Source organism: Mustela nigripes, chromosome 4, assembly GCF_022355385.1.
Source record: "Mustela nigripes isolate SB6536 chromosome 4, MUSNIG.SB6536, whole genome shotgun sequence".
Lineage (NCBI taxonomy): Eukaryota > Metazoa > Chordata > Mammalia > Carnivora > Mustelidae > Mustela > Mustela nigripes.
The window spans coordinates 68,692,921-68,712,570 of NC_081560.1; the positions used below are offsets into that span (position 1 = coordinate 68,692,921).

The window sequence follows — 19,650 nt, forward strand, 5'->3', positions numbered from 1 at the left end:
AGTAAGGCTGATATGATCCATCTCCCACAGTGCCTTTCTGAATTTTATAACTTTTTTGGTAAAAAAATATATTCAACTTATAAATGTTCTTAAAGTTGGAAAAATGCTGACATTTGTGTTTATTTCTGTGACATCTCTCAAACACTTCAAACTCCGTGATCCATCACTGTAATATAGAATTGTTCTAGCATGATTTCTAGGATGTACAAAGTCCATACCCTCAGAGGAATTTAATGGTATAGCAGACTTTGATGGAGTTTATTTAGTATTTTATATTTCACTCATGAATTAATATCATCACAATGTGGTAGTTGGAAAGAAAATAACATGAAAACATATTTAAATCACTTGCATTACAATAAACAATATAAAGAAAGTGAGCTACAAAAAGATGACATTATCTGGGCAAAGGTTACTTTTTTTTCCTTTTTTTAAAAAAATTTATTTTATTTTTTCAGTGTGCTAAGATTCACTGTTTATGCACCACAACCAGTGCTCCATGCAGTAGGTGCCCTCCTTGGTTTCTATTCTAATCTCTATCTTCCCATGACACTATCCATCTTCCTGTCTGTGTTCAATATCATAAATAATGTTGTTTTCACATACAAAGAATATTTCTACAGAGGATTCTTCAAGTATGGGATGATGTCTACCACCAGGGGCTAGTGCGTGCATGTGTGTGTCTGTGCGTATGCCTGTGTACATGTACAATGCCTAGGCTAGATCAAGCATGGACACACAGTCTTCAACTAAATGTTTTCCAAACATCTTGATTCTGGGTTTCAATGACAATGACCAGTACTGCAGATTTTGGGATCACAAACTAAAGGATGTAATAAAATTTAATGATTTTAAAGATCCAGTCAAATTGGAGTCTATAAAGTTGTTTAAAAAGATTTTATATTTCTCCTATTTTTCAGGCCCCTCCCATCACCATAACTGAATCTCCATTTTAAGCTTGATTTCCATTTTTAAGCTCCTCTATTTCTGTTACTGACAGCTAAAGATACTGAGAATTATTCTATTATTTGAAGTGTAATAGTTTTATTTAGACATTTTGCTATGTGTACCATATAAATCACATAAATAAGTGGCATTATAATTTAAATATATGTGTGTTTAGTTTTTTGAAAAATGAAGAACTTTGTATCAACAGATTCTTTTCTAAAAAAAACTCACTGGGTTTAAAAACAACATATACTCTGTATTGTATACACGTACAGCCTTATTGTTGGGTATCTTTTTCTTCCCCTTTAATATGAATCACAAAATATTTAAAGTGTTAAGGGTTAACAACATCCAGGGTTAAACATTAGGAAGTGAGTACAACTTGCAGAACCTGCATCCATATCTCAGAAGTAAATACTATTTTCAAATGATAATTTTTCCAACTATTATTCAACACACAGCTCTAGAGAGGTTCTTTGAGCACAGTGCCAGTTAATAAGAAACATGGAATATTTAATTTCACACATGAAGCAGAAAGGTGCATATAAACATTATTTTTCACCAAAACAAACAAACAAAGAAACAAACCTTAAGGAAATAGTTGTTATTGTTATTGCTGTTGCCAGACACTCCTTGCAATTCAGCCACAGTGCTCTAAAATGGTTGACAACACAAATTAAAGAAGGCTTTTCCCCAGTAAAGAGAGCAGCCCAAGGATAAAGGGTAGAAAAAACACTGATGTTCCAGTGCCAGCTAGAACACACACGTTTGAGAACTGGGAGAATGCCTCCCACTCTTAGATGCTCAACACTATGAACAGTATAAAGTCAATTCATGTTATTAAAAGGCTATCCATAATAATTGCAATCTCTTGTTCACACAACACAAGCTGTTTCCAACCAGGAACAGCAAACAGCATGAGTCAAATTCAATGTTATCCTTTTAATGCTTTTCACCTAAAAATTATATTCTTATGAACCATTTAACACTTACGCAAACCATAGCTCCATTATACTTCGGACTCTAATCATTACAAGTTAACACAAGCAATAAAAATGCATATCCATGTAGGTAGCGGCTCTAAGTTGTATTTAATATCTTAAAAGATTCTAAAAGCTAATGTTCTCATGATACAGTTATAATTATATTAATTTTCAGTAATGAAAAAAATTATGAACGTGAGCTTAAATTATGTTTTAAGAGAAGGGGCCTCAGTTTCTAGAGTGATGATTAACCTTGTTATAAACTACTGCCTGAAGAGACTTTGAAATACCATCTATAATCTAAGACTTTAAAATGTAATAATTACCATATTTTAAAAGCACATTTAAAGAAGCAAACCAAAAATAATCCTATAATTTCAAAGTGCATATAAAATAGTTTATTTTAATGTGAACGACTATATGCATTTTCTAATTCAAAAAAGTGCTACGGCACCAGCTCATACTTCATTTATAGTGTGAGCAGACTGTATTTCACATTGCATAATGATCTTTTATAAAAATATAAACCCACAACTTACATACACGACCCATGCTACACAAAACATATACCAGAATTACAACATCCCATCACTAAAAGGCTAAACATTGATAATTGTGGAGTATGACAGGAGATTAAAGTTGTTATTGAAAATTAAAATCTAGTTGAAAAATTTACCATACCCCCAGAATTTTGTGGGATAGTGTTGACTGTGTGAGGGGCTTATTGAACTCCTCCATCGTTACCTTCCAGATTGTTTAAAAAGAGAAAGAAAGAAAAAGAAATGAACAATAATTCTATTATCCAGAAATGCAATTGCTAATTACGGATACATTCTAATCTACATCTTAAATGTTTCAATTGCTCAGATTTAATCTTTCTCTTCCTGACAGGATCCTTCCCCTTATTCTTCAGCCTTTGGGCAAAGCCCTTTTAACTTTTTTTTTTTCTTTTAAAATCACAATATTTAATGGAGAGTAAACAGAAACAGGATTGTAAATTAAAACTGATTTGGTTTACTGTAAACTCCTCTAGTTTAAATATTTGGGGGTAAAAAAAACCCAGAAAGTGTAGAAATTTAAATAGAGTTTGGGGATTATCTATATATTGTAAATTCTCTTGGAGCACAACTTATAATGTCCTAAATCATCAAAACAACTACATGTAAACACACACAATGCCTGATAAGGTATTTTTATTCCTGAATATGGTTTTGATAGAGAACTACTGTACTTTCACAATTTTCGGACATATTTCTCACATTGCAATGTTTTCCCTATAGGCAGTTCGAGCAAGCAGCTCCCTTCTATCAATGGAACGTTCCAAGTTAGAATCAACCTTGGATGATTTGACCAAAACCAGAAGCTATCTATCCCTCAGTAGACTATGCTGATATAAGCGCTGGCTCTGGAAATTAGTTGGATGAACTCAGTTGTCCTATATTTAATTAGATGTTTTTTCCTAGTTGGCCCAGGGAATGTCACAGGGGATATTGTGAAATAAAAATGATTCTAACTTTGAAATCACAAGATGATTCCATAGATGATAAGAAAAGTGAGAAGTCAAGTGATTCATTACACAATTCAGGATTAACAAATATACGTAAATCAATACATTGTTCAATTACATATAAAATTAACTCAGGATCATTTACCCATTGCATAACCAATGGTTATAGGTTTTTCTCACCTCCGTTATGTCTCTTGGACATTGTACTTTTCATTAACAGAGAGAAAGAGAATAGATAAAAAATAGGGACAGAGAACTCAAATTGCTTTAACAATATTTGGTAGTATGAGTAAAAAATGAATTTAAATAAAGTGTTTATATAAGAGTGAATTTTCATTATTTGTACAGCTTTCATCTCTCCTATGCACAGAATATTAACAGTTGGTTTTAATTGAGCATGTTTTGGCAACACACAAGAAAAGAAAAGGAGAGAAATACAAGTCAGAGGGGAGTATGAGAGAGAAACATAGAGAAAGTCTCCTTGACCTTTTCAGTAAAGTGAAGGTTACTTGGAATAACATAGTAGCAAACATATGATTTCTATTTCCACAACGGAAAATAGAAGAAAAAGTTTAACCTAAAGCTAAACTCAAATTTAAAAAAAAAAATCATACACTCAATTATTCTTCCCTTTAAACCCTATCTTCATAGGATACTTACAGATTATTTGCTGAGAATAAAATAATTCTCCAAGTATTTAATTCCCCTATTATTAGAAATACAGAATAAAGAATCACAGAACCTAAGTATTACATGAAACTCTATCACCCAACACAGGAATCCACTTTCCAACATCTCTTGTCACCCAGTTATTCTGTGGGTGCCCGAACAAAGACAGACCCATTAGTCTACCCCATTCAAAAACAGCAATATGTTGTCAAGTCCCAACTCTGGACACAGGAAGACCCTATTCCCATCAAAAATCTGCCAACTGGGGGTGCCTGGGTGGCTCAGTGGGTTAAAACCTCTGCCTTCGGCTCTGGTGGGATCGAGCCCCGCATCAGGCTCTCGGCTCCGCGGGGAGACTGCTTCCCTTCCTCTCTCTGCCTGCCTCTCTGCCTACTTGTGATCTCTGTCAAATACATAAATAAAATCTTTAAAAAAAAAAAAAACTGCCAACTATAGCTATATGACTAGGAAAAGCCTCATTGCTTCATTCTAGAAAAATCATCTCTTCTGTGTGCTGTAAAGACTACATGAAATCATGTAGGGAAATGCATCTTGCCAAGTGCCAGGCACTGGATATTTATTTACCTTTCTTGGTCCTGAAAACATCTGCTCAGGTGATAACCAACTTTGCTTTCCTCATAAAAACCAGGCAAGCAAGCAAACAAAACTGCATATGATGTGCTCCTAAGTATAAAAGTTGAGTAACAAATATTCATTTTGCATTGATTCAAATTACTAAATTAGAAAAAACATTACATCAAACAAACAAAAAGCTTTAGGGGCTTGAGTTGAAAACCTCTGGGACTGAATGTGATCAATTCCTCAACATAACTGGAAGCAGCATGGAGTACAGAGTAGACGATCTAAAACTTTCACCGGGAGAGCTTTAAAGAACTATCTTATTTTCCCTCTTGCCTTTCGAGACTTGATGTTTTATTTTACACACTCACAGAACATTAAAAGCTAGAAAGAGTGCAGAAATTTAGCCCAATCTCAAAGCCAAAGACACGGAGGCCCACAGACTGCGAAGCCTGGCCCCCTCGCCTTCTTCCACTTGATGTCACCCAAACTCCCCCAAATCTCACACCCAAATTCTTTCTAGCAGAGCCTGCAGAGAATGATTCTACAATCCTAACAACAGGCTGGCCACCAAAGAAAATCAGTGTCTCTGATAAAATACAAAACACTAGCACAGAGAAACTGAAGGCTAAGATGAAAATTTGAATATTGGAGGAAATCATTTTTAATTTCTAAATCAAGGCAACATTTTTATACATTGTATCTCAGTATAGTAAAAAAAAGTACTTGCCATTTCAGATGGACTCTGCAAGTAAAAAATTAAATCAACGAAATAGAATTCTCAGAGATGAATTTAATGATGTCAAGACTTTGTAATGTTTATTCTCCAATTAAAACTTAAAAAAAAAACTTAGCTAATAGACCATTTTTAGTTGTCTACTATAATGAATGGAGAATAAATTACACTGAACGACCAACACGTAAAAAGTTAAGATATACTTGGATTAAAACATTCCAGACTAAAAACACATGAAAATATTTCAATGTCTATTTATTAATCTTCACTATGTCCTGGCTAGAGACCAACAAAGGGCTCTGGAAAAAGAATATATTCAGATGGGTAGAGGTTGAATATATAAAGTTGCACTGTCCTTATATCAGGTGGTATAAATAATATGTTTTACCTGAATATTTACTATGTTTATGGAGTATGAAATACTCAGATTAAATTATTGATGGGCCTTTTGACATGCCAATATGAAACACATACACGTTTAAACATGTTTATAATAAAGCATGTTTTCCCATTATATCAATGCACATTTGGCATTTACATTAGAAATAGACCAGCATCTGTATTACATTACAACACACAAGGATTCCGGAGAGCCATTTTCACTTGGGGGTTAGCTTCTATTCATTTACTTGATCTTCTACAGAGAGCAGGACGCAAAATTATTCCAATATGTATCTGCTCTATGGGATATGTGTTGGTGGAGATGCTTTGTTCTGCGTTATGTTAGCACAAATCACAGTGAGCAGATCCAAAGGATTTTCTCTTCCTGGAAAAAAGAAACCTGAAAACACCCAGAAGTTTTTAACACTTTTCTGTGTGTGTTTGTGTACATATGTGTGCGTTTTTTCAATCAAAATGTTTTGTGTTTTGTTTTTATTTTTTTTTTCAAAAAGTGTTACAAACTTACTGTAGAAAATTGGGGGAGAAATGGGAAAAAATACAAAGCAGAGAGAGAAAATCACCAAATTCCAACAATAACAGTTACTATTTATGTGTTAGTGTTTTTACTCCTTTTTTTGTTTCAGTGAATTTCTTTCAATAGTGCAGTAAAACATGACTTACTTGATCTCAAAGCCTTCATGCTGTAAACAGGATACCATTACTTGATTCATAAGTTAATAACAGATGTAAGTAATATTTCTTTCTGTGAGTTTGAATGTAGACACATTCTCCCTGAGAAACTGCAAAGAACCAATCCTACTTTTATGTGGTAAAGAGAGTTTTGTCAAGGAGGAACACAGTGGGGAGAGGGCAGGAAGGACGTTGTGAGCACCACCTACCTCATCGTCGTCGGCATCATACTGGGCGTAGTGCTGCTCCAACAGCTCTCTCTGGCGCCTTTCTTGTTCTAGCGTCTGGCTTATCAACTGGGCAACCTCACTCACTTGTCCTGGCTTTTCTCGCCCAATAACAAATCTGTAGGAAGGTGAAAAGAGACCAATATGGTTGGATTCTCCAGCTTAAAAACAAAAAAAGTAACTTGAGCTCATCACGGTCCGTCAGGCCTCAAGAAGAGAGGATCACATATATACTATAAATGATATGCCTGCATGGAAGGGGAGGTTAGCTGTCAACTGAACAGGTGACTGCAGACGTACCCTAAAGGAAAAGAAAGGGGAAACGTAAAGGACAATTTAAAAATGGGGTGTCTGGGTGGCTCAGTCAGTTAAGCATCTGACTCCTGATTTCCACTCAGGTCATGATCTCAGGGTCTTGAAACCAGCCCCGCCTCTGGTGGGTGCTGGGTGTGGAACCAGCTCAAGATTCTCTCTTCTTTTCCTTCTGCCACCCCCAACCCCCCATTTGCATGCTACTCTCTCCAAAAAGAACAAAAAATTCCTTTGGGAGAAGACAAGAGAGATGTAATCCATTCTACAGTACTTCACACATTTTTGATGCCCTACAAAGTGGAAGCAAACTCTTAATTTCTTGTACAGCTGACCTTGAGAATCATTTCCCTAATACTGTTCTTTTTACAATGCGAAAACTGCTTCAAAAACATTCTGAGGAATAGAATGCCTTAGGTGGGTAAATAAAGAGGCATTAATTTCTGCTAAGTTACTATAACTCTGGAAATAAGAAAGGGAAACAAATACAGGCTTTGGTTTTTGTTTAGAAGAAAAACTAAAAGAAAAACAAAACAAAACAAAAAACCCTAAAAAAAAAAAAAAAGAAAAGAAAAACTAAAATAGAAAGAGATCATAGTTTTGGAGAAAGAGATGCTATGAGGAAAGGTGTCGTTTCAAGAAATAAAGGGACAAAGGGAAATATCTGTTCAAATCAATTACTGTAAGAAAAAGTATAAAATAAAAGCAAGGAAGTTATTCGCTGTTGCAAGCTGCAGTCACTTAGGATACAACTTCATCAATACTGTGTCTTGCTTAACAAATTATTATTCACTTAACATCTTTTCATACTAATATATGGTTCTATTTTTCTAAAAATATATGAGTAGTACACATGATTTAGTTTCTACATATCATTTAATTTCATTATTTTGGTTGTAACTATTTGATTGATCATGTTTCTATAGTTAGCTGATGCTGTTCTTAGATTATAGTATGTTGCTGTATTGGATCATAAGTTTAAATGAAATACACCACCATTCTCTGTACAAATGCACTATAAGTCAAAATTTTTATGCTTAGATGCTAGAAATTAATTGTCTTTGTAGCAGTATTTTAATATAGTTCCAAATAGGACTTTTAAGTTACGCTTTTGGGTGCTCATTAATCATTTGAGCTATTTTCCTTTGGTAATCAAGTATAAGTAGAGTTTATAAATTATATAATTTTCATCCTTATTCAGGTATAATTTACACATAATAAATTATTATGATCAGCGTTAAATGCATAGTTTGATAAGATTCACACGCATAACCTGCAATCACCACACCAATAAAAATACACATTTCCAGCAACCTAAAATATACCATTTCCCTTTCTAGGAAATCATCCTCACCTTGGGCGCATATTAGATTTGTTTTTTCTTTTGAATTTTGATTCAAATTTTGAAAATCAGATTCAAATCTGAAAATTTTGATTTTCAGAATCATAGAGTGTCTGACTTCTTTGGCTCACCATGTTTTGGGAGACTTATCCATGCTGATGCAAATATCAGTAATTCATTCCTTTTTATTACTGAATAGTATTTCATTGTACCAGATGTACTATATTTGCTTATCTATTCTTCTACTGGTGGATATTTAGGCTGGATTTGGTTATTATGAGCAAAGTTACATTTGTGTGCAAGTTGTTGGGGGGGCATAAATTTCATTTCTCTTACACAAATAACTAATAGTGGAATTGATAGTCTAGAGTATCTTCAAATTTCAAAGAAATTGCCAAATTATTTTTCAAAATGGTCATACCGTTTTATAGTCCTGCTAGTAATGCAGGAAAGTTACAGTTGCTTTACTTCCTAACCAACACTTGGTACTGTCTTTTAGAATTCTAGCTATTCCTCTGAATAGCTAATGGTACCTTTATAATGGTTTTAATTTCAATGCTTTGATGACCAATGACATTTAAGTATCTTTTCATGCACTTAATGAACATTCTTATATCTTTTTCGGTGAAATATTTTTTCAAGTCTTTTGCCAATTTAAAAAAATCTGGGTTATCCAGCTTTTTATTATTGTGCTGTAATAGTTCTTTATACATTCTGGATGCATATCTTTATCTATGTATACTGTATGTAATAAACACACATAGATACATACATACATACAAATAATGTCTGTGTATCTGTTTTATTTATTTATTATCACCTCCCAGTCTCTGATTTAACCTCTTTTCTCTTTCTTCCTTTTAAAAAATTTTTTTTAAGATTTTATTTATTTATTTGACACAGAGAGAGAGATCACAGGTAGGCAGAGCAGCAGGCACAGAGAGAGGGGGAAGTAGGCTCCCTGCTGAGCAGAGAGCCCGAGGTGGGGCTTGATCCCAGGACCCTGAGATCATGACCTGAGTTGAAGGCAGAGGCTTAACCCACTGAGCCACCCAGGGGCCCCTTAAAATTTTTTTTAAAGATTTTATTTTATTTTATTTGTCAAAGAGAAAGAGAGACTAAAAGCAGGGTGAGTGGCAGGCAGAGGGAGAAGCAGGCTCTCTGAGCAGGGAGCAAGAAGCCCTATGCAGGGCTCGATCCCAGGACCTTGGGATCATGCCACGCACCCCAACCTCTTAATTTTCTTAATTGTGTCTTATAAATTGAACTTCAAGGAACTTCACAAGGAAGTTCTCACAAGGAAAGACCTTGTGAGAAATTTTAGAGCAGAAGATTATTTTTAACTTCAAGGACGTTCAATTGATAACTTTTTAAAAGATTTGTGTCTTTTTTTTTCCTATCTAAGAAATCTTTGCCTCATGTAAGATTTTTAAGATTTCTCCTATTTTCCTATTGAAGTGTTAATGTTTTGAATTTGTATTAGATCTGTATCTTTCAAATTAATTTTCATGCACAATGTTTGGTAAGGGTGGAGCTTCATCATTTTCCACATGGATAACTAGTTGTTTCCACACCATTTATTGAAAAGACTATTCATTACTGCCATTGAATTTACTTCAGCATATTTGTTGAAAATCAGTTGACAAGATACTTGTGGACTGAATTTGGGGACTTTTCCAAACCCTTCCACTGATGTACTTATCCTTGTGTGAATACCACACTGCCTTGATTGCTATATAATCACTCTTGAAGCTAGTTGGTGTGAATTTTCGAACTCTGTATATCTTTTCCAAAACTATTTTGACTATTCCAATTTCCCTGCATTTTCACATAAATTTTACAATCAGCTCACTAATTTCTTTTAAAGGCCCATTTGATGTTTGATTTGGGATTGCTTTGACTCTGTAGATCTGTAGATCTATTTGTGGAAATAGTTCATGTAAATCCATGAACATGGTGCATTTCTGCATTTATTTAGGTTTTTTTTTTTTACTTTCAGCAATACACTACAACATTCAGGCAAAGTTGTAGCTATGGTTTGTTAAATTTATCTCTATTTCATGTTTTTTCAAGTTACTGGACGTGGTGCTGATTTTAATTTGTTTCTAATGGTTTGTTGCTAGAATATACAAATATAATTGACTCTTGAATATTGGCCTTATATTTTGTGACCCTGTTAAACTCACTTATTATTAATCATAGTAGACTTTTACAGATTCCTTAGACTTTTCCTAATAAGATCATATCCACAATGAAGACATTTTTATTTCTTCTTTTCTTAACTGTTTATTTTTCTATTTCATTTGGAGATACTCGGTTTCTGTGATGGAAGGTACATAAAGCCTTTACCATGCCCAACTAATCTAGACATATAAGGACTGTCTTGAATTCATCATATTTTTGGTTAATAGTCTAAAAGTCAGAAATGATGTCTAGGGATATAAATATAAAGCAATTAAGAAACTCATATCTTAGAATGAGAGATTTAGGAAAACTTAGATGGATCTTCTATGTGTCTTCAAATGCATAACGGAGTGGGGGTTGAAGTATCACTTAGCCTATTATAAAGCTGACAGAAATTTGAAGGAAGCAGTTAATGTACAAAATGCTACTAACTGAAAACAGCAGCCAAGCTCAAAGTAAAAGGTAAATTAGAATTTAGATTCATTTGAGTCATTAATTCTTTAAACTCATTTGAGAATTACATAGTCAGATCTTTTAGTTGAACAGTTTTCCCTAAGAATGGAGAAGTTTATTACCTCTGCAAGGCAAGTGTTTAAAATTACTCTGAACACAATTCAGGGAGAGAAAAAGATAAGACTTGGTTCACTTGCCAAGAAGTTAGAACTACTGCTGATGACTCCAGAGGTTAATGAGGGAGTCTTAAGAAAGACCTTGGGAGAAATTTTAGAGCAGAAGATTATTTTTAAAGCCCAAATTATATGATGAGAGCATATCATATAATAATAAAATTATATAATACATCAAAACTCCAATACGATGTGCATGTTTCTTCCTGCCCTCAAAACATGATCTCTAATTCCAAGCCAGAATTATTTGTGATGCTAAAACTGAAAGGAACAAATAAACGTACAACTGAAATTCCAGAGGAAATAAGTATTGCCCTACATTGCATAAGAAATCAGTATTTTAAACCATGAAGGCATAGTTGCTCAAATCATAGTGTGGCTTTCTGAGTTGGTCCCTACAACTTAACGTTATTCACTATTTGCCCAATAGTTGTTTGTATTCAAAATCACTTTACAGTCTTATGAAATAAAGGTGATTTCTAACCGTATATCAAATAGAGAATTCATCTCATGAGAAATACTTTTTAAAGCATTATGTTAAAGTACACATCTTCATTCAGGCAGCTGTTTAGGGTAGCATGACAGCACCTAGCTACACACATCTCTAAAGCCTTGTACTCCGCTGTCATTTATAGTTCACATGTGCCTGAGGAGAATGGCATCCTGAGAAGTACGGTTCAGAGGGAAAGCACCCAGAGGTGGAACTAAACTATCCTCCGTGCCTTACTTTCCTCATGTGAAAACTGGTATCTACTTCAGGTGTCTAAAGGAGGGATAAAAGAATAAAATGTGGTATAGACATGAAAGGACATGAGGCACTATTACTGGGACGATGAAAGTGATAAAGTCTCTCATTTGGAAAATGGGTAACATTCAAATTACCTTTCTCTATGTTCTTAAGTGCCTGGTCCATTTTGAAGCTGTGTTTATAAATGGACTCCTGTAACAATATGTATATAATCTAGCACATAGACAATTGAGAAGAAAATGCAAAATTTAAAATTAGGTTATTATTATTTCAATTGTGCATTCACACTATGGATAGCTGTGATAGTGAAATTTAGGGGTTAAAAGTGGCTGCAAAAGGGGAAAAAGGCTATGATAGGACAAATTCACTAAACCAGAAACATGACTCATTGGCTCTGTGACCTTGACTATATTAACATTTCTAAACCTTAGTTTCCAGATTGTCATAAAATGAATATAATAACTTAAGTAAGTATTATATAATACATATAAAAAGCTTAACCAAGGACCTACTGCCTAGAGAGTATTTAACAATGTTTGCTGTTGTTTTTACCTGGATAATGTATTAATAGCTAGATGGGGTGAATTCATTTTTAAGGACTATCTGTGTACACTGGTGCCAATTACCTCTTATTTGAATCATCCTAGCTTTGAAAACAGTACATTTTTGAGAGTCAACCACAATACAAAGGTAAAATACTTGCACTGAAGTTCTGAGAACCTTAATTTTAGATACCGTCAAAATACAAAAGTAGAGGTCATGTGATCCCTTTAAACTGGATTTTTAAAGTCTTCAAAGCTATAACAATTAATAAAGTCAGCAACAATCAGTCCCTCTAAACACATGTGACCAAATTAACTGATATTTATGCACAATTACGAATTAGATTTTAGACATTATCTCTGACTGAAATGATAAACATTTACTTAAATCAGCCTTTTTTTTTTTTTTTTTTTAATTTTTTATTTTTATAAACATATATTTTTATCCCCAGGGGTACAGGTCTGTGAATCACCAGGTTTACACACTTCACAGCACTCACCAAATCACATACCCTCCCCAATGTCCATAATCCCACCCCCTTCTCCCAAACCCCCTCCCCCCGGCAACCCTCAGTTTGTTTTGTGAGATTAAGAGTCACTTATGGTTTGTCTCCCTCCCAATCCCATCTTGTTTCATTTATTCTTCTACCCACTTAAGCCTCCATGTTGCATCACCACTTCCTCATATCAGGGTAAATCAGCCTTTAAGATCCTTTAAGAAAACAATATGTTTGCCTGTTACTTTCTAAATTCATTTACTTTGCTTCCACAAGGAATGGATTGATCTGTTCATTTTTTAGTTATAGAGGTTGAGGTAACAGGAGCCAAACTGTAATAGACATTTGGATTAAAAATTCAGTATTTTCTAAGGTTATAATGGACAAATAAAGGCTAGACCTAAAATACAAAATGAGGGTTTATGTGTTCAGCATGACTTGTTGCTAGTGTTTCAATTATCTTGTTTTGATGTGAATTATTTCAATAAGAACTGCCCCCTCATTCCCTCAGGCTGAGATACAATAGAGAAAGACAGATAAATCAGTTTCCCCTTTTCCTTTCATCTATTATCAGACCAAGCAGTGTCCATGCACTGTCTTTTACAGTTTAGATGACGAAATTATACAGGATTTATTGGATTAGTTTATTGAATTCTCTGGTGCGCTGTCAAACAAAAACTAAACAACTATAAAATTACATTTACAATTTGCTGAATTGAAGTCATAAAGATCCTACATGTTCAGTGTAAATGATGTGAGAGGTTATGTTGAAAATTGATGAGTTATGAGTGCCTTGTTTTGCAGATATTTATGATATTTATGATAGTCAAAAATGGTACTTAAATGATGTCAAAATTTCAAATTTTTTATACTAAAGAATTTTTAATGTAGACTTAATCAAGTCTGAAAAAGGAAAAGCTACAGTAGAATATACTTATTAGCTCTTACAAAATCAATTATTTTATTCTGCAACAAATACTTACTGTGCGCACACCAAAAACCTGTAAGATATACCTAAAAAATGAAAAGAAAAATAGATACACATCACCTACTCTCATTATATTGGAGTCTTGGATCATAAGATCCCATGGTACTTTTAAATATTTTTGTAGAAAGTGTCTCAGTTTTTTCTAGCAAGTGGTGTTAAGTGCATATTTAGCTGCTTTCACTGAGATTTGCTATTATTATCTTGAGGTTGAAGTCCTACACAGCTACACAGCAAAGCTTTTGTCTCTTCTTATATTTGGGTACCCTTACATATTTTTCCTTTCTATATTGGGATTTAGATTAATATAGCATACTCTATATCATTTAAAATTTTTAAATTCATCTAGGAAAATGTTTGCTTTTTTATGTTTGTTTCAAAATTTTGCTTAAATTCTAGTTAGTTAGCATATAGTGTAATATTGGTTTCAGGACTAAAATTTGGTGATTCATAACTTACATGTAACACCCAGGGCTCATCATAACAAGTACCCTTCTTAATACCTATAACCCATGTAGTCCACCACCTGCCCACCTGCCCCCATCAACCTCTTTGCTTTTAAAAGCTAGACCTTAAATATCTAGATCTGAAATGTTTAAACCTAACTATAAGCATTACTTTTTTGAAATGAATTTTATATATAACCCAACCTTAATCATAAGAACTTTGTTCTACAACTATATTTTAATATAGAACAAAAATAATTGGAATTCTTTAAAAATCTTTTAAAAAATTGCCTAACTCGTGCCACTTCAAGGATTATATGCTATATAATAGGTGTAAACTTAAATTTTTTCTATAAATGCTATACCTTCTCAAGAACAGAAATTTCTTGATTTAAAAGCTAACTTCAGGTTTAAATAGTTATGCATACAAATATTTAAAGGAAAAATTTCTGAATGCTAATCTGTATATATTGGCCCCAGAAAATGTCTCATTAAGCCCAAGTCCCCTTTAAAACATTTTTTTTGAAATTTCCACTGTTTTTAATCTTTTATCTAATCTTCTATCACAAGTAGTTATAATTTAAAATAATTTAAATAATTTAAAAGTTGCAAAACTCATGGTCCCATTCCTCTTGTCTAACCACAAGGGAGTAATGTAAACACAAAATCTGTAAGGACTGAGAATTTGCATGAACATGGTGGTGCCCTCACTGCCCTTCATTACAAATGACACCCCATTATGCATAACCACAAAATCAAGACTCTGATAAAAAGGGAAACTCTCAATTTCCCCTTGTGCTGTAATGGCAACAAAACCTCTTATTAAAACGATGTGAATGAAGCAAAAACATTTCAAGATTTAATGTACTTCAAATGGAAAACCAATGATTTTAGGTAAAAAAAAAATTTAGAAAAAAACTTTCATATTTAAAAATTACATATCCAGGGGTGCCTGGGTGGCTCAGTGGGTTAAGCCTCTGCCTTTGGCTCAGGTCCTGATCTTAGGGTGCTGGGATCGAACCCTGAATCAGGCTTTCTGCTCAGGAGGGAGCCTGCTTCGCCCTCCCCCTCTGCCTGCCGCTCTGCCTACTTGTGATATCTCTCTCTCTGTCAAATAAATAAATAATCTTAGAAAAAAAAGACAAATTACATATCCACGTGTGAATCCAAAAAAAAACAAGTGCATATTTATTTTAAAAATTCAACATGCATTTATATTCTTTTGAGTAGTATAACCTCTTCCAAAAAGGATAGGAAAATATTTAAGACCTTCAGATTAATTTATTTTTTATTATGTGTAACCAGAATTCCTACAAAATCCTCATCTCCAGAAGTGTCATATGGCTCAATGTCAAAAACTCACTAAACACATATGCTAAGGATAAAAGTGTGATGAATGTTATTGACCATAAGTAGCAGTACTTGCCAGAAAGCATTTCAAGTTTAATGTAAATGGCACTGAAGAACAAATATACAATTTATTAGAAATTTCTCATACTGAAGCACAATTGCTCTCCTGTAACATCATTTTCCTATAATTGCTGTCCTCTCGTACTAGGACAGCTATCTGGAGTTTAAAAGAATACCTAAGTCTTTTCCCACAGTTCAATCTTTCAAATACTTCACAATCATTATACTATGTCTTCTTAAAATTTTCTATTTTATGTAGAAGTTGGCAGAGTCTTTAATTTTTATATATATACAAGGAAAAAATGTTTAGATATCTCCCATCCTGGTCAGTCTTTTCCAAGTAGTCTCAAAAATTTTCAGGGTTCTTTTTAAGAGAGGGTAGTCATTAAACAAACTATACTGTGGTACCACATTGATCAGACTGCCTGTCTATCCATCAATCAGTGATTGATCATTACATAATATGCAGCCTCTAAAATGCACCTAAGTGAACTCTGGCTCCTGATGTTCATGGAGCATATAAGAGGGACCTGTTAAGCTCTTTTATCAAATAAAATACAAAACTGATGGAATGTCACTTTGGATATTAAGTTATGAAAAGATGGTAGGTTCCATCTTGGATACTTTCTTGGATTACTTCCTCTGGGAAATCCAGTTTCCATGTTGTTAGCCCTCCCTATAGAGAGGGTCTCATGAAAAAGCTGGAAAGTGATCCTATAAACTGTGAGATAAAAAGTTTGTTGTTTCAAGTCACTCAGGTTGGGGCAACATGTTTTACAACAATAGGTACACTATGTCATTTACATAGTGGTAAACAAGATCAGAGAGGTCCCATTTAAAGTTGTAACACCCCAAAACACATGAGTTCTTAAAGTTATGTTGCAAATCCATGTCTAAAGAAAGAAAAGTGTCCAGATAAGAATTTAATATAGATACTATTTTTTCTCATAGAAAATTAATAATGGGAAGTATTTTTTATTTTTAAAAAGAAGTATATAGCATAATAACATATACATATTACTGAGGAAGTTCAGTTTGACTACATCTGCCTTTCTTAAGTAGAAATCCCCATTCCCATCAATAATATTAGTTAGCATGGTGCTTTCTAAGTTAATCATAACTATTAACATACTTTTTTTAAAAATCAGTTTTATTGAGATCAGATTTATATATAATAAAATTCGCCAAATTAAAGTTGTCTAATACATTGAGCTTTCACATATACAGACAGCTGAGTCACAAATACAATAGCCACAATATAGCACATTTTTACTGCCTCAGAAATGCCTCTTAAATGCTTGAGGTTTAAAGTAGAGTATAAAGCCTTTTCTGTCTGCCTTCTTAAGTCAATATAATAGTTCTGACAGTCAAATATTGTGTTGAATATATTGGTAATTTATTTCTTAACATTGCGGAGAAATATTTCATTACAGAGGCTATAATATACAATTTGTATATTCTTTATCAGTTAAAGGGCATTTGAGTTGTTTCTAGCTTTATGAACAAAGCTCCTATGAACATGTAAGTATGAGTCTTTGGGTAGATATATGTTTTTATTGCTCTTGAACACACAGCGAAGAATAGAATTGCTGGCTGATATGGCAAGTGCATGCTTAGCTTTATAAGAATTTGCCAAACTATTCTGCAAAATGGCTGTGCTAGTTTGCATTCCCGCTGGCAACAAATGAATGTTAAATTTGCTCCACATCCTTGTCAATGCCTAGTATTATCAGTCTTTTAAATTTCAGCCATACTAATGGGTGTGCAGTAGTACCTCATTGTGGTTTTAATTTGCATTTCCTCAGTGATTAATGATGTTGAGCAGTATTTCATGTGCTTAACTGTATATCCTCCTCAGTAAAGTGTCTCTTTAATTGATTTGCACATTTTTAATAAGATTATACATCTTCTTATTGAATTATAAGAGTTCTTCATATCTTCTAAATAATAGTCCTCTATCAGATAATTGTTTTTGCAAATATTCAGTCTTTAGCCTGCTTTTCCATTTTCTTAAGGATTTTTTTAAACAAATGTTTTAATTTTGATGCAGTTTAATTTATCATGTCTTTCTCTTCTATTTCTGTTTTTGTGTCTTAAAAGATCTGATTAACCCAAGGTCATAAAGATTTTTGCCTGTTTGCTAGAAATTTTTGGTTTCAGTTGTATTTAGATCTATGATCAATCTTGAATTAATTTTTGTATATACTGTGGGACAAAGGTCAAGTGTTCTCATTCTTTTTTTTTTTAATGAGGTTATTCAATGGTCCCAGCACCATGTGTTGGAAAGATTATAATTTCCCCCACTGAATTATTCTGGTGCATTTGTCAAAAATCAGTTGTTCATGTCTGTGCAGGTCGATATTGGAACTCTCTTTTCTGTTTCATTAAATTGGATTTCTGTCCATATGCCTAAACCAGACTGTTGTGATTAGTGTAGTTTTGCAGCAGTGAAAGTTCTCCAAATTTGTTCTTTTTAGAAAATATTAATTTCTACAAAAAATCTTGCTGAGATTTTCACTGAGATTGTTCTTAGTCTGCAGATTTAGAGGAAATTGAAATATTAACAACATTGAGTATTCTGACCCATGAACATGGTCTACTGCTTCATTATTTAGGTAGTCCTTATATTCTCTCAGAAATATTTTGCTGAAGTTGTCAACATATCTTTGTAACATTATCCTTAAGTATTTCATGTTTTCGATGCTAACAAATATTTTTTATCTGAATTTTCAATTCCTTCTTGTTGTAAGTATACCGAATAGAACTGATTTCTGTACATCAACCTATGCCCTGTAACCCTGTTTGACTGACTTACTGGTAGTTCTAGTAGCATCTTTGGTAGATTCCTTAGGTCTTTCTAACATAGATGACCATCTCATCTGTGAATAGTTTTACTTCTTCCTTTTCAGTCTTTTGTGCTTTTCATTTCTTATTTTTGCCTCATTGTCCTAGTTATGAGCCCCAGGACAAGGCTAAAGAAAGTAGTGAAAGTGGACACACTGACATTGTTCTTATACTAGACAGAAAGCATTTGGTCTTTCATCATTAAGTACGATATTAGCTGTAGATTTCACTTAGATGTTATCTATCACATTGAGGAAATTCTCTTGTATTTCAAGTTTCCTGAGGTTTTTTGGTCTCCAACTACTGAGATGAGCATACAAACCTATGATTTTTCTTCATGCTTCTATCAGTATAGAAAATTCCACACGTTGAATTTCAAACATTAAATCAAACATGCATTCCAAAAATAAATGTCATTTAGCCATAATGTATTATCCTTTTCATATATTCCTGACTTCAATCTGTTAAATTTTTGCTAAGGACTTCTATATCTACATTTATGAGCAATACTGGTATGTAATGACTTTTGTTTTAAGGTCTATTTCTGACTTTAATATGATGGTAATGCTGATCTCATAAATGTAGCTGAGATGTGTCTTCTCTTTTATGTTCTGGAAAAGTTTATATAGAAGTCACGTTATTTCTCCCTCTAAACTGTGGTAAGATTCACCAGTCAAACAAATTGATAGTGGAATTTTCTTTGCTGGAAAACTTAAACTCTAAATTCATTTTCATGTGCACATTTATACACATACACACACACTCAACTTTTTCTTGAAGGAGCCTTGGTACTCCATCATAGTATTGTTTTCTAAGAAATTTATCATTTATTATAAGTTGTATATATCAGCATAAAGTTCTTCATAATATTGGCCAATCCTTATACTATCTGTTAGGTCTATAATGATGTCCTCTCTTTTATTCTAACTTATATAATAAATTATCCCAAAATTTATAGACATTTTATCTTCCATATCTTCTCTGAGTCAAGAATTCA

General features: G+C 33.4%; 1 protein-coding gene across 11 annotated transcripts in view; it reads right to left on the reverse strand.

The window, feature by feature from the left end:
• The window catches only part of PPP1R9A (protein phosphatase 1 regulatory subunit 9A), a 299,308-nt gene that overhangs the window by 83,723 nt on the left and 195,935 nt on the right, over window positions 1-19,650 (reverse strand). For 7 of the 11 annotated variants that reach the window (XM_059396822.1, XM_059396823.1, XM_059396824.1 and 4 more), the window contains 2 exons: window positions 6,703-6,838; window positions 1,537-1,602 (listed from right to left, as the gene is read on the reverse strand). In XM_059396822.1, the coding sequence (XP_059252805.1) occupies window positions 1,537-1,602; window positions 6,703-6,838 (202 nt within the window). The remainder of the gene's footprint in view (window positions 1-1,536; window positions 1,603-6,702; window positions 6,839-19,650) is intronic. The other 4 variants (XM_059396831.1, XM_059396830.1, XM_059396828.1 and 1 more) reach the window with 1 other exon arrangement.